Source organism: Enhydra lutris, unplaced genomic scaffold (assembly GCF_002288905.1).
Source record: "Enhydra lutris kenyoni isolate GAN:26980312 unplaced genomic scaffold, ASM228890v2 scaffoldscaffold9, whole genome shotgun sequence".
Lineage (NCBI taxonomy): Eukaryota > Metazoa > Chordata > Mammalia > Carnivora > Mustelidae > Enhydra > Enhydra lutris.
In genome coordinates, this window is record NW_019154093.1 from 8,661,871 (window position 1) to 8,686,452 (window position 24,582).

At 46.8% G+C, this 24,582-nt stretch overlaps 2 protein-coding genes across 2 annotated transcripts; one reads left to right on the forward strand and one right to left on the reverse strand.

Moving 5' to 3' along the window:
* Positions 1 to 6,687: 6,687 nt before the first annotated feature.
* LOC111143044 (Smad nuclear interacting protein 1) lies at positions 6,688 to 16,408 on the reverse strand. Its single transcript, XM_022496476.1, has 4 exons — positions 16,182 to 16,408; positions 14,828 to 14,930; positions 9,090 to 9,688; positions 6,688 to 8,192 (listed from the first exon to the last, which is right to left on the reverse strand). Exons 1-4 carry the CDS (start codon positions 16,406 to 16,408, stop codon positions 7,928 to 7,930), a joined length of 1,194 nt encoding a protein of 397 aa, XP_022352184.1. The 3' UTR covers positions 6,688 to 7,927.
* A 1,226-nt stretch (positions 16,409 to 17,634) lies between these two features.
* Positions 17,635 to 24,318, forward strand: LOC111143650 (dynein axonemal light intermediate chain 1). Its single transcript, XM_022497471.1, is given in 7 exon segments — positions 17,635 to 17,659; positions 17,662 to 17,780; positions 18,298 to 18,440; positions 20,156 to 20,325; positions 21,307 to 21,485; positions 21,819 to 21,983; positions 23,702 to 24,318. Coding segments are annotated over 7 exon segments (837 nt in total). The 3' UTR covers positions 23,738 to 24,318.
* The last annotated feature ends 264 nt before the right edge of the window (positions 24,319 to 24,582 follow it).

A 24,582-nucleotide genomic window follows, 5' to 3' on the forward strand; every position in this document is an offset into this window, starting at 1 on the left:
GCCGCACTGCGCCTGCGCGCGCGGTTTCCGGAGCCGGGCGCCGCGCCGCGCGCCGCAGCGCTGGGGGCCCTCGGGCTCGCGCGCGCCTCTCCTGGACGGGCCGGTGATGCGCGCCGCACTGCCTCCTAGCCGCTCGCGGCTCCTCGGCGGCCGGCTGTGCGTCACAGACACCCCAAATTCACCTTGTCCAAAGCCAGGCTCCTCCCAGGTCACCTCAGTGAATGACTTGACCTCTCCGCCGAATTGCCTGAGTCAGAAACGTGAATATCATCGTCGATCTCCTCTCCCCCATAAAGCCGGGTCCCGAGGACTAGCCTCCGGAAGAGCCCGCAGTCCACTGGCTTTTGTCTGCCACCACCCGCCTCGTCCAGGCCCTCGCTATTTTGGGCTCCATTATTCCCACAGACCCCTTTACACCCTTAGCTCTATTTGATCCTTATTCACAGTGGAGCCAGGATGATTGGTGTTTGGAAAGCAAATGTGGGGTCACTCCTCTGGTTAAAACCTTTAGATAGCTTCCTATTGCCCTTGAGAGAGACAAGTTTGTGCAGCAGTTAAGGTCACAAACCGAAGCCGGAGCTACCTTGTTCAAAATCTTATCTCTACCATTGCTACGCTGTGCCATTTTGCACAAGTAACTGAATTTCATTCGTCTCAACCTCCTCATCTGTAAAATGGAGGGAATAACAGTACTTTTTACCCCTACAATTGTCCTGAGGAGTAAATCACTTCGCCTACGGGCTTGGCAAGTAATAAGGATCGTGCAAACATTCGTTTTTATCATTAAGTCCGGCATCGTTAACTTGGTTTTCATTTGGCTCTTGGTTACTTCTCTTTCTTTAATTCCAGGATCATGAGCCGGATTTTTTCTTCATATTTTTTTTTTCCACCTTGCTTGAAGTCTTTGGGTTTGTACAATCTGTAGATTGGTATCTTCCACTAGCTGAGAAATTTTCAGCTCTTTTTCTTTAGGTACTCCTCTGCCTCATTTTCCTCTCTCCTTCTGGAACTCAAATTGAACATAATCTCTATTTTTTTTACCCACTGTTTCCCATCTTTTTGTCTCTCTGCTGCATTCTAGATAATTTCTCTTGTGTATTGTCCTTGTAACCTGAAATCTTGCTGAACTCCCTTATTAATTCTAGAAGGGTTTTATTGCAGATTCCTTAGGATTTTTTACATAGACAATCATTTCATCTGCAAATAAGGGTTGTTGATTTTGGGTCCCCCCTCTCCCCCCGCCTTCCAATCTATATGCTTTTTATTTCTTTTTCTTGCCTTACTGTGCTGGCTAGGACTTCCAGTTCTACATTGAATAAGAATGGTCACAGTAGACATTCTTGACTCCTTCCCTATCTTGGAATGTATTTAGTCTTTCACCATTAGCTGTAGGATTTTTGTAGATGCTCGTTATTGAGGAAGTTCCCCTCTACTTTTGGTTTACTGATAGGTTTTATCATGAATGTGTATTGAATTTTGTCAAATGCTTTTTTCTATACCAACTGACATGATCATTTTTCCTCTAGCCTCTTGGGATAGTGGATTATATAGATTTCTTCCTGTATGTTAAACCAGTCTTGGATATCTGGAATAAACCTCACTTGGTCATGTTGCCTAATTCTTTTTATATATGCTGGATTCAATTTGCTAATTCCAGAATTTTTGTGACTAAATTTCTGGTATATTGGTCTGTAGGGTTTTTGTTGTTTCTTCTCCCCCCCCCTTTTTTTGGTACTATCCTATTTGGCTTTGATATCAAAGTAATACTGCCCTTATAAAATGAGTTAAGAAGGTACTGCCCGATATTCTAATTTCTGGCAGAGATGGTATAGAATAGTGCTAATTCTTCTTAAAATTTGGTAGGCTTTTTCAGTGAAACCATCACCTCTGAACCTAAACATTTCTTTTTGGAAGCCTTTTATTTTTAATTATTTTAGAGAGAAATAGAGAGCACTAGGGGTAGAGGGAGAGGGAGAGACAACTCGAAGTGGACTCCAGGCTGAGCATGGAGCCTGACATGGGGCTCCATCTCACGACCCTGAGATCACAACCTGAGCCAAAACCAAGAGTCCAACATTTAACCAACTGTGCCACCCAGGCACCCCTGGAAGCTTTCTCCATTACAAATTCAGTTTCTTAAATAATTATAGAACTATTCAGATTATCTATTTCTTATCAGGTGAATTTTGGTAGCTTATGATTTTTGAGAAATTGGACCATTTGTTAAATTTATGTGCATGGATAATTTCTATCTTCCAGTTCACTAATTCTCCCTGAAGCTTCTGTTCTTTTGCTTGCTGCCATTTCTTGTTCCCTCTATTTTCAAGTTTATCATTTCTTTGAGAATAGTAACCATGAACATTTTATAGTATCTTATAATTCAAGTATCTAGTCTTTGACAATCAGTTTGTTATTCCTGTTGGTTCTCACCTATAGTAACTTTTCTGGTGTGCTTTAAAAAAAATAATTGTATCTTTGCAGGGAAAAAAAAATGTAGAAGTAACAGGGGAGATTTAAAAAAAAAAAAAAAAAGTCCCTGCCTCCAAAAAGTGATTTCATTCACTTCTATCATACTTCTGGAGGCATCATTAGTACAGGATCATCTTAAGCCAGGTTCAAGGCTTGAATTTTCCTGAGCTCCCAGGCTACAAATCCCCAGGAGGATCTGATTTCTGATCACCTCGTTTACTCTGCAAACGACAGCCCTTTGGCATGCCAGCTTTTTATGGGAAACATTTAACAGTCTATTCATTGTATGTGGGCTCTGGGTTTTGATTCTGTCCCATTCAACATAGGGTAAGGTCTGATTGGCTTGAATCAAATGTGGTTTGCCATTAGATCAAATGTGGTTTCCAGGCATCTGTGCTCCATTTCTCCCTGAATTCTTGTTTATCTTCGCTTTTGGCCTGATAACATTTTTAATAATTTGTCAGTTCTTGAATGCTTCCAGAAATCTTTTTGCTTGTATTTTATCCAGAAATTTTGGCTTCTTGCAGCAGGAGGATTCACACACAGACAAAATAACTTAGTCCATCATTAAGAGAAATCAGAAGTCTCACTCACTGTTTCCCCTATTGAACTTCCAGCACTTCCAAAACCTCATTAGTTCATCACCTCGGGCATTTCTAAGTGCTAGCCTCTCTGCCTAGAAATACTGCTTTCTTTCCTGGACCTCACTGACCTCTTCTGGCTAGCTGTTCATTCTTCTCTGACTCCCGAGGCTTTGTTAAATCCTATCTCTCCATGCTTCCACAATCCCCAATGCTTCTCCTTCCCAGCACTGTCTATAGCTGCTAGTTACATTGCTCTGCAAGGGCCAGACCTTGTACATCTCTCAACTACTTAGGAGGCAGTATATCGCAGTGGGTAAGAGTGTGGCACCTGGAACCAGAGTAGGTTTGAATCCCGGTGTGACCTTAACTTCTTTGTGCCTCGGTTTTTTGCATCTGCAAAACAGAAAAATTCAAGGCTGTGTTAATGCTCGTGAAAAATGGTTAGAATTGTGCCCATACATAGAAAGTTCTCCTAAGTACTGGCCAACTTTATTATCAACATCTCACCTCATAGCACTTGTCAGGCACCTGATTATTGAAATGTTTATATTCTTTTATGAATCAACATGATGATTTCCAAGCAGCTCTGATTTGGTGAGGTGATTTGCCTGAGCCACTGTCTACCCCTTAATGACCCATCCACCGTGATTTCTTTGAACCCACTATGAATCAAGAAGCCTAGGGGGGGCCTGGGTGGCTCTGTGGGTTAAAGCCTCTGCCTTCGGCTTGGGTCACGATCCCAGGGTCCTGGGATCGAGCCCCACCTTGGGCTCTCTGCTCAGCAGGGAGCCTGCTTCCTCCTCTCTCTCTGTCTGACTCTCTGCCTCCTTGTGATTTCTGTCAAATAAGTAAATAAATAAATCTTAAAAAAAAAAAAAGAAGAAGCCTAATGCACCAGCTGTCTTTTCCCTCAAATCTGTCCACTAAGGACCGCCAGGTTGCTGGGAGGGAATAATCTAGAGCAACGACCACTGAACCAGGACTGAGGTGATTTTTCATCCTAGCTCTACGCCTGCCTTGCTGCGGGACCTCAGGAAAATAGCTTCATTTTACAGAACTCCTTCCGCACATCCCACTCCACTCCTGTGGTCCCCTGGACTACTTGGTCTGTAACAATGCCCTCTTCTACCAACGGTTCAAAACCAACCTGTTCTCTAAGACACACCACAAATGCCAACTCTTGCACAGGGTACACTTCTAGATGACTGCTCCGTTTCTAACTCACAGTTGTAATTCAGCTGTTAGCACAGTAAACTTATACAATAATTTGTTGGAATAACTCACTTAACTTCAGAGTAAATATGAACCAATCAACTGTCTTTTTCAATTGTTTCCCACTCGATAAATGAAAACTTTACCCAAAGAGACCAGATGAAGCTTTAAATTCCAAAGCTTTAATTTAAGTCAAGCAGGCTTCTCGCTTGCATAAACATACATACCCAGGAATGTTGTGGGTTCGGAACACCATCACACAAGCAGGCCTGCTCGTTGATCTATGCGAGTCACACTTGGGCTTTCATTAACATGCTTTCACCTCATTCCTCACATTCACGACTAATTTCCACAAAGGGAAGGATGTTAAAAAACATAACCCGCTGTGCACTGTATCAAATAATAATCAACCCAAAGTATGTATTTCAGTTCTAAGCCTTTTGAAACCAAGCTATATTGTATACTGGCACACTCCATACACTAATACAAAAATGATAAAAACAAAACAAATCTCATTATCTGAATTAGTTACTCTGCTTTTACTTATCACCAGAATACAATAAAAGTATTTGAAAGCTACATCACCAGTTGTTCTTAATGAGGTCTCCTTTGTCCATGTCCAAATGAGAGAACTAGGTGACTAGAAAGAGGTTTGATGGGAAAAACCTGAAGATTCCATCCTATACTTCAGCAGTACTGTAGATCACCACAGAGGTTTTGGGAGAGGGGCTCAGAAACAAAGGTCTGCTTTATAGATAGCTTGGTTTTGACAGCAATGTTTTACAGCCAGTGGGGAGAACAGGTAGAGAATAAAGAAGTTGCAAATGGCTAGGAGGAACATGAGTCACCAAGCAAAGAATTCAAGAAGAAAGCTGTAGGATTATGTCAACTTCAAATGAGAAGTCCACTAGTGATATCTGGCTTTGGAGACGAGTAGTGTCTTTTCTTTGAGCCTTTTTTTTTTTTTTTAAGATTTTATTTATTTATGGGGTGCCTGGGTGGCTCAGTCAGGTGGGCGTCTGCCTTTGGCTCAGGTCATGATCCCAGGGTCTAGGGTTCGAGCCCCACATTTGGCTTCCTGCTCTGGGGGGTGGGGAGAGCTCTCCCTCTGCCCCTTCCCACTTGTGCTCTCTCAAATAAGTAAAATCTTAAAAAAAAAAAAGATTTTATTTATTTATGAGAGAGCACAAGTACGTGCACAAGCAGGGAGCGGGGGGGTGAAGGAAAAAGGCCAAGTGGACTCTGTGCTGATGAGGACCCTGACCCAGGGCTTGATCCCAGGACCCTGAAATCATGACCTGAACCAAAGTCAGATGACACTTAACTGACTGAGCTGTCCAGGCGTCCTGACCCGCTTTTGTGAAGAAAAAAAAAAAAAAAAAGGGAAAAAAAAGGATGTCAGCGTTTTGGAGGAGGGTGGAGGGGGACACCTTCCCAGATGTTTGGCATGAATCTTTTAATGCAAGAAGCTATTCCTCCACTAAAGCAAGTTTACTTCACAATTGGGACCTTTTACTGAAGAATGTGGGCAAGAGGTCACACCTAGTGTGCTGCCCAGCAGGATGGAGTTTGCAGCAAAGCTGGAGGCTGCCTGAAAGCAGTAGTAGGAGAACAAACTGAACAGGAGGCCCTGGAGGCCAAATTAGCACCTGATTCCAATAAGAGAAAGCCATCGGCTGGGATCCATCAAAGCAAAACCTTTCAGACAGACACAGATGCAATAGGGGCTCTACGGCAGATAGGAAAATAGCAGTCACAGTGGCCACTGTGGAGCACACGGGCGCGGGGGGATGCTAACTGCTCTCTTGACATTAGAGCTTCCCTATGTCTAACTGACCTCATTAAATATTCACTTTTTAAGGGGACCTTTTCCTTTTTTTGGCATAAGTGCTAGTCAGCTGCCGCTCCCCACACTAGTCAGCACTTAGTCCTGAGTCCACATGGGTAGGTGAGACCCACCCTTGGTAGGTGGGAGAAAGACCATCTCACAGCATCACAAGTTTCCAAGAGGAGCAAACAGTGGACCGCAGCACTGAGCAGCATCACCCCCTCCCCGCCTGCCTCCCCGCAGGCGACACAGCAGGGACAGGGATGCGCTGGTACAAGCCCAGCTATGCAGAACCTGCCCCAACAGACTAGGAAAACCCCTTCGAGGCCAATTCAGAAACCGCCGCAGCCGCCGCAGGACCAGGACTCCCTTGCTGGTGTGTGAGGGTCTGGCTTGCAGAGCTGCTGCTCGCTCCAACTTCACTATTTCCTGGTCTCACCGCAGCACACCCTCTGCAACTACTAGGAATTTACTAGGTAAACTACTGTTTTACCTCCGAAGTCCTGATGCAAAGATGACTGTGGCTACACACAGACCAATAAACACAAGGTCCTTCTGCCAAGAAAGAATAACCCTTTGAAATGGGGCTATATTTACAAATTTTATTATTTTTTTATCCCAAAAATACATATAAATGAAAACCTGCTATTCAAATGCAGGGAGGCCTTCGCCTATAATGTAGTATCACATTTACATCACAAAACATTCTCATATGAAAATCAGTATGCAGCTCTTTCACTCACACTTTTATGTATACACACACACACACACCCGCACACACACACACACCACACACACACAGTGTATGTAAGTAGCTACGACTCTGTTACTTACATATATTCCTCTATGGAAAATTAGGAAACAGGGCAACTCCCTTGCTTCCCGGCCTTGGGAAAGTAAATACAACCTCTCTGAACATTTTCTAAAAAGATGAAACGTGTCAACTATACAACCTCCTTTACACATATACATACGTTGTTAGAATAAAGCAAGGACCGTGCTACATGAACGACACTGTTTTGCAAAGAAGGAAAGAGAGAACATTTGAATAAAAATGCAAAAGTGAACAGATACGATGATCAAAATGGTTATGTACATGCTTTATGGAGAAATCGGAATTCTCTCACAGGAAATCAATCCATGACCCATTTCAGCCTCTCATGACGTTAGATCAGCACCCACCGGCAGGAGCCAGGATCTTCCTGCCCAGTCGCAGCTTCAGCACGTCCCATAAAGCATCTGTTTAAGTCCAACAGTTAATAATGAGGTCATGTGGTAAGTTCCCACCCCCCAAAAATGAAGTGCAAAATCAACTTCTGTGACTCAAGAGCTCAACCAGGTCAAAGCTTTGGTATATAATGGAGGCTGTTTTGGTGACAACCAAAGCTTAGTAAGATTCTCTGTATCAGGGTTTGCCCCAAAAACAAAAAAACAAAAACAAACCCAGTCCACAAAGCTTAACACCTATATAAATAAAGTAACTGTACAACGAGAACAAGCCACAATTCCCCTTGAGCCAAGGGTCTGTAGTTTCCTAGGAAGCAGTTCTGAAAGCACCAAGGACAGCCACGATGCTTCTACTGCAACACGATGTGTTGGTGAGACTGTTCTGAAAACAAATGCCCACAGGCAAGGGGCTGATGTGCCACAGAAAAAAGTTCAACCAAACAGAAGTCAGTTTTCTTATGCTATAACATAAGGTGGTCAGCAACAGAGCGAAGACTTAAGGCAATAAGAGGCATTAACAGAGAGCACCGTGGTGCTCTCTGACTCAATCCCAAAACCTTTAAAGAAAGAAAAGGTCTCTCGAGAGTTTGGGCTGCTTCGGAGTTTGCTAGCTGTCAGATACTTCCTCCTCCTCCTCGTCATCCTCATCTTCTTTCCTGTCTACTTCAGAGGTGTCAGAGGACTCGTGAAGCAGGACATACTCTCTGCTGCTGAACCCAAATTTAAGTACATCCTTTTCCTTTAGTTCATAGTATCTCTGTGGCTCAATGCGCTTGTTGTTCAAGAACGTTCCATTGCCTGAGCCAAGGTCAATGATGTAGGGCTTCACCCTTCGGCCAACTGTCCCATCAGCACGGGTATATTCCACAAGCCTAGCAGAGAGAAAAGAGAAACTTATGAGCAAAACCCCACCTTGGACCATCTGGCATTTTGCTAACACGGCCTATGTGATGTAAATTACCTGGCTTGAACGCAAGTCAAGTCCAAACTCTAGGAAAGCAAGGGGAAGGTATGGCTTGGATCTGGAAATTGGGAGTGTTAAATATACTTAGAAGAAAAGGCAGGAACTGGTTGCTGAGGGAGTAGAGGAGAGAAATTCATGGTAGATCAAAAGCTTAAAGTCAGAATCTAAGACCTCTTGCCATGATTAAGAAAATACATTTTTGCGTTGTTTATATTCAAGATGATGCTTCTTTCACCTTTATTTGAACATATTTTAGCTCCTGTCTCAATGGGAATAAAGCAGTGGATTTTAACTTCAGAGTCAAGGGAGCTAACTTTGAACCAGATCATTTACTAGGCTCTGCTGAGCTTCAATCTTCTCACCGGTCGAATGGGGATATTAACAGCTGACCTATCCTCCTCATAGGAGTGCTGTGATGATCAAACAGTAACAGAGGTCTACACAAATGGTCAAATACAGCTTAGCGGACACACATGCCAGCCACTCTCAGGTACGCTTCCATTTAACTCCCCAAATAGCCCTTTGAGGTAGGGAGAAACTGAGGTACAGAGTGGCTTGCCCCAGGCCAAACCCCTGGGACGTGGCAGTGGCAGAATTCAAAATCTGGATCTCTGACACCATATGTGATGCTTTTAGACACATGTAAGTGATAATCCAAAGGGCGGTTAGATTCATAAACTTAATATGAAGATTAGATCTGTGGAGCATGGGATTCTTCTGCACACACGTGTACACAAACGTTAGTAATCCTGAGACTCTTGGCTTCTGCCCACGCTTCTGGTTCTTCCTGCAAACGCGTACTCACCGATACTGAAAGACGGCGTGCTGCTTTGAGCAGGAGGGATGATCGATTGGGATGTCCGCTATGCGGCGGTGCCGACCTAAGAGGTAGGCGCTCTGCCGATGGATGTACATGACAGGAAGCACCTCGTCATTTTTAAAGGGGTAGAGGCGCCATCGTTTCTTGGGGATACGTGCTTCTGGGGGCTCACTATACTTAATGACGACACCCCGGAAGGTGTTGGTGTCCTCGAGAAGTGCCCCGGAGAGTTCAAAGCTTGGCTTTTCTTTAGCGGGTGCCTCTTTGTCTTTATTGTTGCCCCCAGGTCGGGGAACCGACCCCTGAGACTCATTACCACCAGCGCTAACTTCGTTCTTCTGGCGATTCTCCCGTCTTCGGGCGTTGTAAAACTCCCGCTCTGCGTCCTGAGCCTGTAGATTCTGAACATCTCGGTCCCGTCCCTGAGTCTGCCCACTCCCGGGCCTCTCATTAGAGCTTCTCCTCTGGTGAGAATGGCCCCGGTGTCTGTCACGGTCACTGTTTCTAGCTCGCCTGTGTTCCTGGCCTGATGATTCCCGGTGCTGCCGTTCCTCCCGTCCTCTCCGGGTATGATCCTCACGTTCCTGAAATTCAAACAGATCCAGTAAATGAGAGACAGTCCACACTCTGTCAACAGATGCATTCAAAAAGCCATTTGTGATTTGGTCTTTGGCATTCAGAGCAAAATGTCCCACAGAAATCAGGTTAGCAGTGGTGGCTATATTCCCTGGCAAGGCTCCACACACTATTTCCATAGTCACCTGACTACAGCTCTAACGCTGCAAGTCCAGGTTCAGAGTCCTAGAAACTAGAGGAGCTATAGGCACCCTCATAGGGAAGCATACACATAAAACAGAACGAATGGAATTAAGTAGTCATGTACAAGATAAACATATAAAGAAAAACAGCTAGTTTTCTCTTACGACAAAAATGAAAATGTAATTAATTTTAAAATATCTCATTTCAACAGTAACAAAAATTGTTCAATACCAAGGAAGATACTTTAGAAGTATGTAAGACATATAAGAAGAAACTTGTAAAAATTTATTGATTTTTTTAAGATCTGAAAAAAATTAATAAACATATCATGGTTTCTTGAAAAACAGTATTGAAAATCAGCTTTGCAAAAACTGCAACACATATCATCTACTAATATACCAATAAGAAAATAAATCGGTAAGACAATTCAAGAGAAAAAAATGGGCAAAGGATATTAACAGCTTTTCTAAGAAGTATCTAATGAACGCACAAATATAGTAAACTTATCCTAATAATCAAAACATCAGAGATCAAGAGGGAGCCCTGCACACTATGAACAAGGCCACCCTACCTAGAAAGGATAAAGAGGATCTGAGCACTGAGATCTCACCGCCTCCCCTACTCCCAGGGCTTCTCCCTGCTACACACACAGGGGTCAAGTGCAGGCCTGCTTACTCAGAGCAGGACTCAGTTTTTCTAGACTTCCTAGCTTCCAAAGACAAGCATCAAGAGGGAGCCTCAGACTCACATCCTTCCTACCTTAAGGAACTCACAAGCTTGCCACCACCACCTACAGAACTAATGTCATTATGCTCTTTATCCCTGATTAAATGAGTCACTAAGAGAAGCCACAGACTCCAGGTCATCACCCCCACCTCCCCCATATCCTAATCCCCATAAGGTTCTATATATCCACTATTCCAATGACCAATTAATCCTCAGTCCTCACTTTAAAGAGGCACAGACTGTGGCGCCTGGGTGGCTCAGTCGGTTAAAGCGCCCGACTCCTGATTTTGGCTCAGGTCACGATTGCAGGGTCATAAGATTGAGCCCCATGTCAAGCTCCACGCTCAGTGGGAAGTCTGCTAGAGATTCTCTCTCCTGCTGCCCGCCCCCCAACCCCTGTCACACAGGGTAAATAAATAAAGATGGGTAGACCAGGCAAAATTAGTAAGAACTATGGAAAAGGATAGGACAAATTATATAGCCAGATGACACAAAATAACTAAGATTACAATTATTGGTTAAGTAGGATAATATATATAATATGGTTCCTTTAAAAAAAAAGAGATTTATTTATTTATTATTTATTTGAGAGAGTGAGAGAAAGAGATCACAAGTAGGCAGAGAGGAAGGCAGAGGGGGAAACAGGCTCCCCGCTGAGCAGGGAGCCTGATGTAGGGCTCAATCCCAGGACCCTCAGTCATGACCTGAGCTGAAGGCGGAGGCCTAACCCACTGAGGCACCCAGGCTCCCCAATATGGTTCCTTTTTAAAAATTTTTTAGAAGATTTCATTTATTTGAGAGGGAGAGAGAGAAAGCAAAAGCAGCAGGGAGGGGCAGAGGGAAAAGTAGGCTCCCTGCTGAGCAGAACCCCTAAAATGGGGCTGGATCGCATGGGATCCTGACCCAAGCCTAAGGCAGACGCTTAACTGACTGAGCCACCCAGGTGCCTCATGGTTCCTTTTTTTTTAATTGAAAATTTTGCATGGAAAACACACAGAGATACATACTAAAACATAAAGGAAAAAAGGAGAATGTAAGTATAAGAGAGCCATGAAATATAAATATCAAACTATTAACATGGTTGCCTCTGGGGACTTAGATGATTTTTTTCTTTTTTTGGGAGGGAGGAGGGAGCCTGCAACTTTGGGGATAATGGGAGAAGTAACCAAACACTATATATCCCATACTCTCACTTTTTACTTCATATACTTTTATATACCTCTGTGTTATTATAATGAGCACACAATCAAATTTATTTTTTAAATGGTGGGTCAGGTGTGGAGAAGAGAATGCCTGCAAGCACAGATCATGCTTAAGTCTGAGGCTGTGTGCATTCCTCCGTAGGATTAACCCATGTGAAAGTCACTCAGTGTCAACTGCCTGTCAAGCCCTTTTGCTTGAGAGCCATTTCCAAGTTTCCAACTGGAAATTAACTTTTCTAATTAACACACAGAAATTAGCTTTTAAAGAGATAATTTAATATCAGAAGTTAACATAGATAAACAATTGAAGACACATCAAAACAATAATAAACACAGAAAAGTTCCATTTTAGGCACGCCTGGGTGGCTCAGTCGGTTAGGCTTCTGGAGTCAGGCTCTTTGCTCAGCAGAGCCTGCTTCTCCCTCTGCCTGCTGCTCCCCCTGCTTATGCTCGCTATTTCTTTCTCAATCTCTCTCTCTCTCTCTCTCTCTCTCTGACAAATAAATAAATAAATAAAATCTTTAAAAAAAAAAAAAAAAAAGCTTCATTCTAAAAGTCCCAGAACTTACTGTAAAAGGTTCATTTAGAAACCGCAGGTAGGGAGCTGCCAGTTGTACAGTGGGAAAAAAAAAAAAAAACCCAAAAAACGAAAGGCCTTGTCCTGGTGGTGTAGCTCTGGGAGCTGCATTCTGAGAGAGCTAAAGTAGCGCCTGATCAATTCACACTGCACACCACCAAGGCTGTCTGGCTTTCTATCTTTAAGATACTAGGAAGTTGGTCCACAGTCTCTCAAAGTAACAGGAAAATCCATTTTTTTAATGTCTATTTGCACACTGTAACATAGTCTCTTTAAAAACACGGAATGCTTGCCTCTCAAGTTTGAGGGAAAAGCAAGGGTGTCCCCTCTCACTACTCTCATTTGACACAGTGCTAGAAGTCCTACTTAGTACACTAAGACAAGACGAGGAAATACAAAGCATAGAGATTATAATGGAAGAAATGAAACTGTCCTTATGTGAAAATATGATTGTCTATGTAAAAAAAAAAAAAAAATCCCAAGAAATCTACAAAAAACCTTCCTGGACTAAATCAGCTGAGTTCAATGAGGCCACAGGATATAAGAAAAACACAGAAAAATAAAAAAAATCAATTATATTTCTATAGATTAGCAATGAACATGTGGACCAAAACTTAAAAATATCACTTATAATCACTCCCCCAAAGAAAAAACTTCATGTAAATCTAATAAACTATACATAGAACGTAAGTGCTAAAAACTAAAAACGCTGAAGAAAAAATCAAAGATCTAAATAAATGACTTAAACAGTGCTCATGGACTGGAAGATTCGATATGATAAAAAGCAATTCTTCAGGCACCTGTGTGGCTCAATCAGTTAAGTGTCTGCCTTTGATTCAGGTCATGATCCCACAATGAAAGGAGTACCTGGCTGGCTCAGGTGGTAGAACATGGGACTCTAGAGTTCACGCCCTGCGATGGGCGTGGAGCCTACATAAAATGAAAAATAAATAAAACATAAATAAAATTACAATAAGGTATCATTACACATCTACTAGAATGGCTGAAACAAAAAATAATGTCAACACCAAATGTTGGTGAGGATGCAGAGAAACGGCTTCACGCACAATACAGGTAGGAATCGTAGGATGGTACAGTCACTGTTAAGGAGTGAATAGTGTCCCCCCAAAATTCATATGTGGCAGTCCCAACCAGCATCCTCAGAATGTAACCGCTTTTGTGGTATTTTTTTTTTTTTTGCTTTTGTTTTTGCTTTTTATTGAGATAAGGTCTTGAAAGACATGATTAAGTTAAGATGACAGCAAAGCCCTAATCCAGTATGACTGGTGTCCTTGTATGAAGAGGGAGAGACACCAAGGGTATGAGCCCACAGAGGAACGGCCATGTGAGGTCACAGACAGGAAGGTAGCATTTGCAAGCCAAGGAAAGAAGCCTCAAGAGAAACAAAACCTGCTGACATCTTCATCTGGGACTTTAGCCTCCAGAGTTGTGAGAAAATTAATTTGTTGTTTAAGGTACCTAGTCTGTGGTATTTTGTTATGGAAGCCCTAGCAAACTACTATAGCCACTAGCATACAACCTAAGAACTGTACTCCTGGGCATTTACCTCAGAGAATGAAGATACATTCACACAAAAACCTGTACACAACTGTTACACAGCAACCCTACATATAATAGCCCAAAACTGGAAACAGTTCTTTAGTGGGCAAATGGTTAAATCCATGTCACAGAGGAGCACTCAGCAATAAAAAGAAATGAACTATTACTGACAGATACAACAACCTGAATGAATCTCCAAAGAATTATGCTGAGTGAAAAGAGCCAATCCCTAAAGGATACATGTATGATTCTATTGACATAACGTTCTTTTTTTAAAAAAAAATATTTTATTTATTTACATGACAGAGAGAGAGAGAGAGAGATCACAAGTAGAGCAGGAGACAAAAAGAAGGGGAAAGCAGGCTCCCTCCGAGCAAAGAGCCTGATGCGGGGCTAGATCCCAGGACCCTGAGATCATGAACTGAGTCGAAGGCAGAGGCCCAACGCACTGAGCCACCCAGGCACCCCAGACATAATGTTCTTGAAATGACAACATTATAGATACAGAGAACAGATTAGAAGTTGCCAGGACTTGAGGGGTAAGGGTGAGAAAGAAGTGGGTGAGACTACACAAGGACAACATGATGGATCCTTGTGATGATGGAAATGTTCTGTATCTTGACTACAACAGTGTCACCTGTGATATTGTACTGGAATCCTGTAAGACATCCCCAGTGGGAAAAACAGTAAAGAGTATACCTCTGTATTTTTCTTTTTAACCACTGAACGTAAACCAACAATTAACTCAAAAAAAGTTTAACAAAACAAGCAAGGAAAACAAAAACCCATTTCTAGAAAAATCCATTACAGTACACGTGAACACACATGATTACGTGTTTGTCAGGATGGGAAGAGGTTCTAGATTCGGACCTGGTATCAAAACATCTCAATCCACTTACCTGCTTCACTTTGACTGTTGAGTGGTGAGGGCTTCGGCTTCTCTTACTCCGAGGAGACTTGCTTCTTCTCCCTGAGGACTTGTTTTTCTTTTTGGCTGGGGACCTTTTCAGAGCATGGTACACACAGGGTTTTATCTCAATTTCCCTTCCCCCAAATAAATTCACTTCAAGTAACAGGCTTACCTACTAACACAAACAGCACATTTGTGAAGGGCTCTGCTTTTCACATTAACAGAGGCGAGCACTTCACTCTCCAGCCCTGACGTCTTCCTTGAGTTCCAGACCCACATACATGGCTATCTACTAAACCTTCTCACAGAGCATAACTCTTGCTTTCTCCAACCCCTCAAAACCCTTTCCTCCCTCAGTCTCTGCCATCTCAGTAACCACCTTCCAGCCTGCTCCTCAAGACAAAAACCTAGAAAACGCCCTTAACTCTTTTTTTCCCTCACCACCAATAGCTCCCCACTCCCTCCCCCCACAACCACATTAATCCATCAGTGAGTCCTGTGGCTCTATCTCCTCCCTCTCCCACCTCACTCCTACGACTCTCCTTGATCACGGGACAATTTTCCCCCTATGTCTAGAACAACCACATTAATTCTGCTTCAGGTTCTTTGAGCGCATTGTTTCCTCAGCACGATCCTTAAGAGGCAGGATTAGTCTTATCATTCGGGTCTCAACTCAAATGGCACGTTTTCAAGGAGCCCTTCTCTCACTTCCCTTGGAACTCCATCACATGCCTGTTTTAACCTCTTCTTTAACCTAATACTTGTTACTAACTGAAACTATTTTCTTTATCTACTTACTATTTTGTCTCAAGGTGAGAGCGCATCAATTTCCCCAGGGCAAAGACGACTGCTCACCCTTGAGGCCCCTGTACCTAGGACACTCTTTAACACCCAGTAAAAACTATGTTGAAGGAATGAATCAACGAGTCCAGCAAGAGATCATTTTCCTTCCAAACCTCTACCAGGTAGATCGCCTAAGCTCTCAACGTGGAAAACTTTGGGGGCAGATAACTGGAAAGCCAAAGCCGGCACTCCATTTGCAGGCAGATGGGGGAAATCTTTTATTTCAATTCGATCAGTGCTATCTGCTGGGCCCGTACTCGGCCAAGAACTGGGCGCAGAGATGAAGGGGTGGGATCCTACCCATTAGGCATCAGGCGCTTAACCCAACTGACAGGTACCAGAGTAAACACTCTTCAGCACAAACCCGACAGGCTCACTTCCATCACTTTAAGATTAAATCCAAGCAGCAGCGCGCGGCATTCAAGGTGTGTTTCTGACGCTAGCCCTGTCTCTTCTCAAGAAGCCAGACCCAAGTCCATCCCGGGCGCCTTCCCACTTACCGGCTACCTCCTCGGGCTCGGTTCCCGCGATGACCAGGGCGGCCCGGGTCGCCGGCTGGCGGGGACGCGCTACCCCCGGAGGAATCTGGGCGGCGGTGGGCGGGAGGCGCGGCTTCCGGGCTGAGGCGCTCCTGCTTCACCTTCACCACCACCGCCGCCGCCACCACGTCCCCGTCGCGGTGCCTCCGCCGGCTCCCCCGCTCCCGCTCGCTCTTTACCTCCTTCATGCTTAGATACGAGCCGAGCGAAGGAAAAACAGGTCCGTTGCGCTCCTCTCCCTGAAGGAAATGACGGCCCTGACCCCTGAACTTCCGCTTCCGGGTGCGTGTTCTCCCAGAAACCCTGGCGGCGGAGATCTAAGCACGTGACAACCGCTCCGCAGCTGGCGGGATTGTAGGGACCCGCTCGGGTGGCGGGAATTTTAAGTGTCAAAAAGAAACCGGGAAACAGCTCCCCTCGAGGCTCTTTGTTGCCGCGTTATTAGTAATTACTAAACACGGAGACAATCTTAATGCCCAGCAGTAGGAAACTGTTTAGCCAACTGACAAATTGTCTGTCTCCGTTCGTAACGCGGTTTACAAGCTCTGTGACGGAGGGAGGAATCCCTGCTTTGTTCAACGAAAGAAGCGGGATCAATAATGGTGCGCAAACTGTGATTACACTTAGGTTTGGAAATACGAAGTTAAGAGAGGAGGAAATGGAATCACAGTACTGCCCGTGGGCCAGTCATTAATATTTCCCTCTCTATTCTCGAACTTTATGTTATGCTGTCATTTCAACATCTAGTTAAAAACAAACACTTTTTAAACATGTTTTACTTTCAAGTCATCTCTATAGCCAGCGGTGGAGTTCGAACTCACCACCTCCAGATTAAAAGTCTGACGCTCCACTAACTGAGCCAGCCTCGCGCCCCCAAAACAAATACTTTTTAAAACCTGGACCTCCAGGGGCGCCTGGGTGGCTCAATGGGTTAAAGCCACTGCCTTCCACTCAGGTCATGATCTCAGGGTCCTGGGATGGAGTCCCACATCGGGCTCTTTGCTCAGCCGGGAGCCTGCTTCTCTCTCTCTCTCTCTCTGCCTACTTGTGATCTTTCTCTGTCAAATAAATAAATAAAATTAAAAAAAAAAATCTGGAGCTCCAGATGCCCTCCTCTAGGTATCTTATCCTGGCCTTCACGGAGGAGTCACGTGACTTCCATTTTGCTGGCGACAAAATTGGGGGTCAGCGGTGACTTGCCATCTCATTCAAATTGCGAACAAGATGCAGCACAAGGACTCCAGCTCCTGTTTTGCCCGTTTCCAAAAGTATCAAGGCGACCGGTGAGCGGGAACCCTGATAACGTAAAGCACAAGGAGAATTTTTCGCCAAGGCTGAGCGGAAACTCACGACTGCTGGCCCCGCCCCACTCCGAAGCCCCGCCCAGGCCACGAGGAAGGGGGAGGAGGTTTCCATGGTGACAGCAAACAAGGCGCACACTGAAGGGGCCTCAGGCGGGCTACTACCCGCGTCGCCGCCATGATCCCCCCTGCGGACTCTCTGCTCAAGTATGACACCCCGGTGCTGGTGAGCCGGAATACGGAAAAGCGGAGCCCCAAAGTAAGGACAGGTCTTATGGGAGCGGGGGAGCCCGGGAGCTCCGATGGGGAAAGATCCCTGCGGTGAGGGTCCGGGGTCCAGAGAGACGTGGGCTGCAGCTACTGGGAGCAAAGGGAATTGGGACGGGGGAAGGAAGATGGGAGAGCGGTACAAGGAACCCAGATGGGTGACCCCAGAGGGCAGATTTAGGATGAGGAAGGAAGTCATAGAGGTGGATGGGGCTCAGTCTTTTTCGTAGTTATCTGGTCCAGGAACAGATCTGGTAGTGACTGCTCGCTCCATCACTAGAGGGTTGAGCACCCGTGCCGGAAACACTTGTTCCAGGAGATACAGGTCTTGGACTGGGGTGGCACCGGAGACTCTTCATGGCTTCCTTAAGCTGAGACATAACTTTTGAGAAGACAGATGGAGAAAGTGATCTGGGAAGAGGGGAAGGGTGTTTAGAAGACCTGGGGCAACTCAGAGGGCTTGGATATGTGGAGTTCAGTGTCTGCCCTAACTTGTCCATTTTTCTCAGGCACGGCCACTGAAAGTCAGCCCCCAGCAGCCTGGACCCTCCGGTCCAGTCCCACAGCCACCAAAGACTAAGCTCCCCTCAACTTCTGTCCCAGATCCTACAAAGCAGGCAGAAGAAATCTTAAATGCCATCCTACCCCCAAGGTAAAAATTTAGGAGCAATGGCTGGGAGAAAGCCCAGGCTTTGCTATCCCAGAACTTGGGAATGTAGGAAGAAGCACCCTGTCTCTGCCCCTGGCCAGGATTTCCTCCCAGCAATCCAGCACTCCTAAAGCTTGCAGACGGCTGGATCCTGGAAGGGTGGGGGGCAGGGAGACCTCTTCTCTATCGTCCTCTTTTCCTGAGTGCTCAAACTCAGGCTCATGGCTTTAAATACCATCTATATGCTGATGACTCCCAAATGTGTTTTTCCAGCCCTGTTCTTTTCTCTAAACTCCAGACCCATATATTTTACTGCTTCCTCATTAGCTTCATGAAGGTGTCTCCTAGGCGTCTCAAACTCAGCATGTCCAAACTAAATCACGATGTCCCCCTCTCCCAAACTACTCACCCCCAGTCTTCTTTCTCCTAGTGGCTCAGGCCACCCTTCATTCCTTTCGGTCTCTCACATCACACTTCCTATCCTTCATCAAATTCTTTTGGCTCTACCTTCAAATTTATATCCCAAATCCAACCACTTTCCGCCCCCTCTGCTTCCACTGTTTTGTTCCTCATCACTGTCACCTACATTGGCCTCCTATCTGAAAACCTTGCTTCCATTCCTAAGCCAGATCATGCCAGTCTTCTGCCAGGAACTCTTTAATGGTTTCCCATGTCCCTCCGACTAAAATCCCAAGACCTTACAATGACCTGCAAGAGTTAGCATGATCTGGCCCCTCGTATAGCCGTGATCTCGTCTCCCATTATTCTCCTTCTGTTCAGGGGGGTGATGCCACAGAGGCCTCTGCTCACTGTCTCTGGACACTGCTCTGACAGTTGCTGTTCTCACTGCCAAGGATACTCTTCCCCCGATGTCCACCTCGTTCCCTTCCGTCTCTTTACTCGGGTCTTGCTCAAATGTGATTGCCTCAAGGCAAGCCTTCCTTGAGAATCCTTATTTAAAAAAAACCATTTTCCCTTCTTCACCATCCCCCTACCCTGCTTCCTCCTTATCTGACATGCTTTGTTGACCATTTTTATGTAATAAGTTAACAGCACAGTTTCTAAGGCTGTGTTGAAAAGAGACTCATCCGAGATGGAAGTCAAAGAAGGGAGGGGAGATTTTTCAGGTGACTCCCTCATGTCAATAAATGGAAATCCTCTCCCCACGGTGATTCTTCCCTCAGGCTCCCTTCTTGTGATTCTGGAACCTGGCCATGCCTCTGACATAAGGTTTACTGGGGGGCAGGCCGGTGGGAGGAGGGGACCACATAGGTGCCTTCAGGAAGCTCCCCACTGCACACATTTGCCTCTTTCTGGCTGGCACAAGTTTTATGGTGCCCTGTGTGTCCCACCCCAGAAGTCAGTGAGGAATTCTCACTGGCCTTTCTGTTCCAATCAAGCAACAAGCCCATGAAGCTGCCCTCAGTCAGCTCATTAGGAGGGTAAGATCTGGAACATGGGTGATGATTTCACAGAGAGCCACAAGAGGGTAGAGATTGCCCAGCTCCCAGGCAGAGGCCCCGTGGAGGTGGCTTAGTGGGTGTGGCTATCAAGCCCCACACTCCTCAGAGAAGAGAGGGTTGGAAGCTTCTGGTGGGTTGGTGACAGAGCTGCTCCTTGTTCCTGCTCAGGCAGAGGACCCAAAAGGCCAGCTCTGTTTGGGTCCCGGGGCCCCTCTAGCTGTGGGTTTGCTCAGCCCGACTGTGTCTGTGCTGCAGGGAGTGGGTGGAGGACACGCAGCTGTGGATCCAGCAGGTGTCCAGCACCCCCAGCACCAGGATGGATGTGGTGCATCTCCAGGAGCAGCTGGACCTGAAGCTGCAGCAGCGGCAGGCCAGGGAGACCGGCATCTGCCCCGTGCGCAGGGAGCTCTACTCACAGTGCTTCGGTGAGCAGCCTGGCACGGGCTGCGGTTGCGGGACTACGCGGTCTTCTCCTACCTCCTGCCCTTCCCCATAAGCACAGACCCGAGTTCTGAGTACCCCTGAGCCAAAGCCCACCCCATCCTGGAATTGTCTTCTCTCCCACGCCCTGCCCCCCAACCCCAGGAACTGCTAAAGGCGTCCTCGACCCCCCATCTTCCAGCCAACCTGGACACCTGTTTCCTAACCTCTTAGCAAATGGTTAAAGATCAGAACTTCCATTTTAAATCTTTGTAAAAAAAGATTTTTTTAATATTAAGCATGTTAGTTTTTTAATCAGAAAGATTAATGTTCCGTATTTATATCCACCCATCAACATTCAGCCCTTGGCCCAGGAAAATATTGCAGGATGATTTGCTACTAACCAACAGTCACCAAAGAGTTAAGTGATAGTGTCAAATGGCTGTCCCCCAGCCCACACTCCCTGGCCTGAGTGGACTCTGACACTCAGACTGCCGCCACACCCTGCGGCCAGCAGGCTCTACTCAGTCTGAAGGTGACTAGGGTTTGCTGGCCAGGTCAGCATCTGTGGGAGAGATGGGTGGGCAAGCTTGGATACTTACTGTTTGCAGCCCCAAGCCGGTCCAGCCAAAGGGGCACGCAGGAGTTCCCAGCTGCTTTAAAGTAGTCGTCATCCTCAAACTGAAAAGTCAAATTTCTCGGACTAGTACCCTGGGCTTTCTTTCCGAGGGTGGCTAAGAGGGGCTTCTGGCTACAAGCAAACCTGAGGGCTCCTGTCTCCCTCTGCCCCGGGCTCGCCAACTGCCTGTCCTCCCAAGTGCTAAATTCAGAGCGGTGGTTATCTGGCAAGGCTCCTGGGGCCTCTGTCCCCAAGCGGGGAGGACACACGCTATGCTGTCCCCAGTAGGAAGGGTGGTGAGCCATAGACGTGGCACGGTTTCCCTCCCGCCTGCCCTCCTGAACTCATTGTGTGTGCACTTTGGAAGATGAGCTGATCCGAGAGGTGACCATCAACTGTGCGGAGAGGGGGCTGCTGTTGCTTCGAGTCCGGGACGAGATCCGCATGACCATTGCCGCCTACCAGACCTTGTATGAGAGCAGTGTGGCCTTTGGCATGAGGAAGGCGCTGCAGGCTGAACAGGGGAAGTCAGACATGGAGAGGAAAGTGAGTGGGGTTGACCATGAGGTTTCAGCCCTCTGTGAATTCTTCTGTCAATCTCAGGGCCACAGGGTTGCCATTCCAGATGAAATTCTGGCCTCTGAGGGGGCTCCAGCCATCCTGCCAACGAGGACCCTTGGGTTCAGAGCGGCTGGGCAGCCTGGTGCCGGCAGATCCCACTTCTCATGGACGTGCCGTGCCAGTCACAAACCCTCCACTGGGTGGCAGCACAGACCCTGACAATGTCAGCTTGGACAGCTGTGCCCAGGTCCCCTCCACCCAGTCACACGATCCTGACCCTTGGTGGCAGCCCAGGGTGACCCAAATTTCTGTCCTCAGATTGCAGAATTGGAAGCAGAAAAGAAAGATTTGGAGAGGCAAGTGAACGAGCAGAAAGCCAAGTGTGAGGCCATCGAGAAGCGGGAGGTTGAGAGGAGACTGGTAGAGGAGAAGAAGCACAATGAGGAGATTCAGTTCCTCAAGCGGACGAACCAGCAGCTGAAGGTGGGCCCCCCGCCACCCCCCCCCGCCTCCCCCAGGCCCACGCGCTGCCAAGGAGTGAAGGAAGCAGCGGTGGGGATGCGGCGGGAGGGGACAGTGAAGATTTATTATGTATCTTTTCCAGCCATCGGGCTCTGGATTCCCACAACACATCAGCCCGACTCTCTGGTGGAGGGTGTTTTCCCCTTGGAAAGAAGTCACCCATCCCCCGGGAGGGGCAGATATGGCAGAAAGTGGAACGTCTCTCCCATGACAGCATGGGCTGGATCTCTTCAGCAGACTCTCTTGGGAGGGCTTTTCCCACCTACGGCTCCTCTGAGGCATGGCCTTTGGGGTGGGCAGGGAAGGCTCTTTGAGAGGGAGAACCATTTCAAATTAGGAACTTTCCCCAAGTGCATGGTCAGGGGAAGGCAACTGGAGGTGTTTTTCCTCCAAGTCCCTTTGCCAGTGGTTTACTTTTACCCAGCCGAGCTGAAGTGGGGCCAGGCCCCTGAAACTCTACGTTCTCTGTGGAATCTGAAGTTTCCCTAAGACTGGGCCCCAGACCAGCATCATCACCTGGGAACTTTTAGAAATACAAACCACTGGGCCCATCCCAGATCTACTGAGTCGGAAACATCGGGGCTGGGGTCCAGCACCTAACAGCGGAAGTTTGAGGACCGTTGTTCTAGACAGCGGACCTGTTCATGTTTGGTGGTGGTCTCCCATGGCCCTGGCCAGAGGGGCCCCTGGATGCTGTCTCCCTTTCCTCCCTAGTCTCGTGGGAAGTTTTACATTCTTGTGATTGGCAGGCTTCTTGGGGCTCCACCAAGGACAGGCACTTAAGATAAAGACGGGCTTGTATGAACTGCTAGTGGGGGACGACAGATCTTCCTGTTGCTGAGTTTAACGAAGAAAAGCTAGAAACTTCACAGCCAGACATGAATCTATTTACTTAGCAGCTTCTGAAGCTGCGTGCCTTATCTGCCGTGTTCCCTTCACCATAAGCCCGAGTTCCTCACTTCCTCCTGCAGTTACCAGCAGCAGCACAGCGGAATACCTTGGCTTTTAACATTTATAAGCAACCTTGTCATCCCCAGGGGGTAGGACTCTTTAGAAGTGAGTTATTTTTATTGGCTCCAAGCTGCACTGCAAATGAAGCAGTGCCTGCAGTCCCCGAGACAAACCTGCTTAAAGAGCGGTCCGCACACCATGATAGGAAATTATTTGACTGGCCGGAGGAGCAGAGTAAGTAACTCCCAAGCGTGTTAAGCTTTACATACAAGATGGACAGCTCCCTACTTCCTGGTAGCAATTTCCTCTAATTGGGTGTCAGGTTGTCTCGGTGGCTGGAAGATGGCTGTTTCCCAAACCTCTCAGCCCAGCACAGAGCTCCCAGGATCCCAACCCAGAGGGCCAGATGTTTACCTTCGTGTTTCAGGCCCGAAATCTGAGCCGTGAAAAACCACTATTTCAACAACTTTTATTCAATTTCCTTTTCAATGCTTTATATTTTACACGGAGCCATTATCGAATGGAAACCAGGACAGCTCTGGTTTCTCCTCCAGCAGCAAGACTGGATGCCAAGCCCGAAACCAGCTAATCTAGGAAATACGGAATTGGGAATGGAGGGGAAAACACTTGGTGGGGCGGCATCGAATTCTTCTTCCCAGGGACTTTCTCACCTCTCAGCTAAAGGCTGCAAGCTTCAAATATTAATGGAGTTTGTTTTTGTTTTTCAGGCCCAACTGGAAGGCATTATTGCACCAAAGAAGTGATCATTTCCACATGGGTCTCGGCGAGCACTGCTACCCCATCCTAAACGCGTTGTAATAAAAAAAAGCTAGTTTCCTGAGTGAACAGGCCATACCCTCCCCCGAACCCCCACCTCCATGTTTGTCAGAAGTCACACGTTGCCCCAGTGGCATGGAACACAGGTCTGGCAGCCAGGCTCCTGGCTGGGCTGTAGAAGGCAGTGCAGCCAACGGTCTCTGTGCGTGGCCAGCCTTGGGATTTGCCAACTCAGAAAGTAGGGCCTTTTGCCATATCCCTTGCAGGTGAGACAACTGCCTTCCCACCACTGCTCCCTCCTCCCAACTACTCCTAGCCAAATGGGCCGCCTCCCTGTCCCATCTCTGGTCCGTGATGCATCTTGTACCTGACCTTGGGCTGCTGTGGCCTCGGTCTTTCCCTTGAGGTCTTTCACCATCCCCACCCCAGTGCAGTTGTAGGGGCTGCTGCAGGAGCTGTGCGTTTATATGAGGTCATTTTACGCCTGCCCACCACACCCACCACAGCCTCTTCCCTAGTCTCAGGCTGCTCAGGTGAGGCAGCAATGGCAGAGTCAAAGCCACGGCTTCTGAGCAAGTAAATGTCTGCTGGGAAGAAACACCAGCCACGAGGTCCGTGAGCTGCCTGCACCTCAGCAGCCCTGAGTTGCTTTGTTCATCTTACTCGGCAGGGAATCCCACCGTGACCCTACAGCCCTCTGGCTGGCTGTGTTAGTGAACTGGAGAGGCACCCAAACCTCACATGCAGGTCTAATTACTCACGCGGAGGCTGCGGCCCGGAGACTGCATTTTACGACTCCTCCCAAGTTCAACCCAGAGTTCAGAGGCCCAGG

Excerpts from the sequence above, each read along its gene's own strand:
- LOC111143044 (XM_022496476.1), bottom strand. The coding sequence starts at position 16,408 with ATGAAGGAGGTAAAGAGCGAGCGGGAGCGGGGGAGCCGGCGGAGGCAC. Across the intron at positions 14,931-16,181 it reads CGAGCCCGAGGAGGTAGCCG|GTCCCCAGCCAAAAAGAAAA; the intron begins GTAAGTGGGAAG and ends TGCTCTGAAAAG. Across the intron at positions 9,689-14,827 it reads CAACAGTCAAAGTGAAGCAG|GAACGTGAGGATCATACCCG; the intron begins GTAAGTGGATTG and ends TTTGAATTTCAG.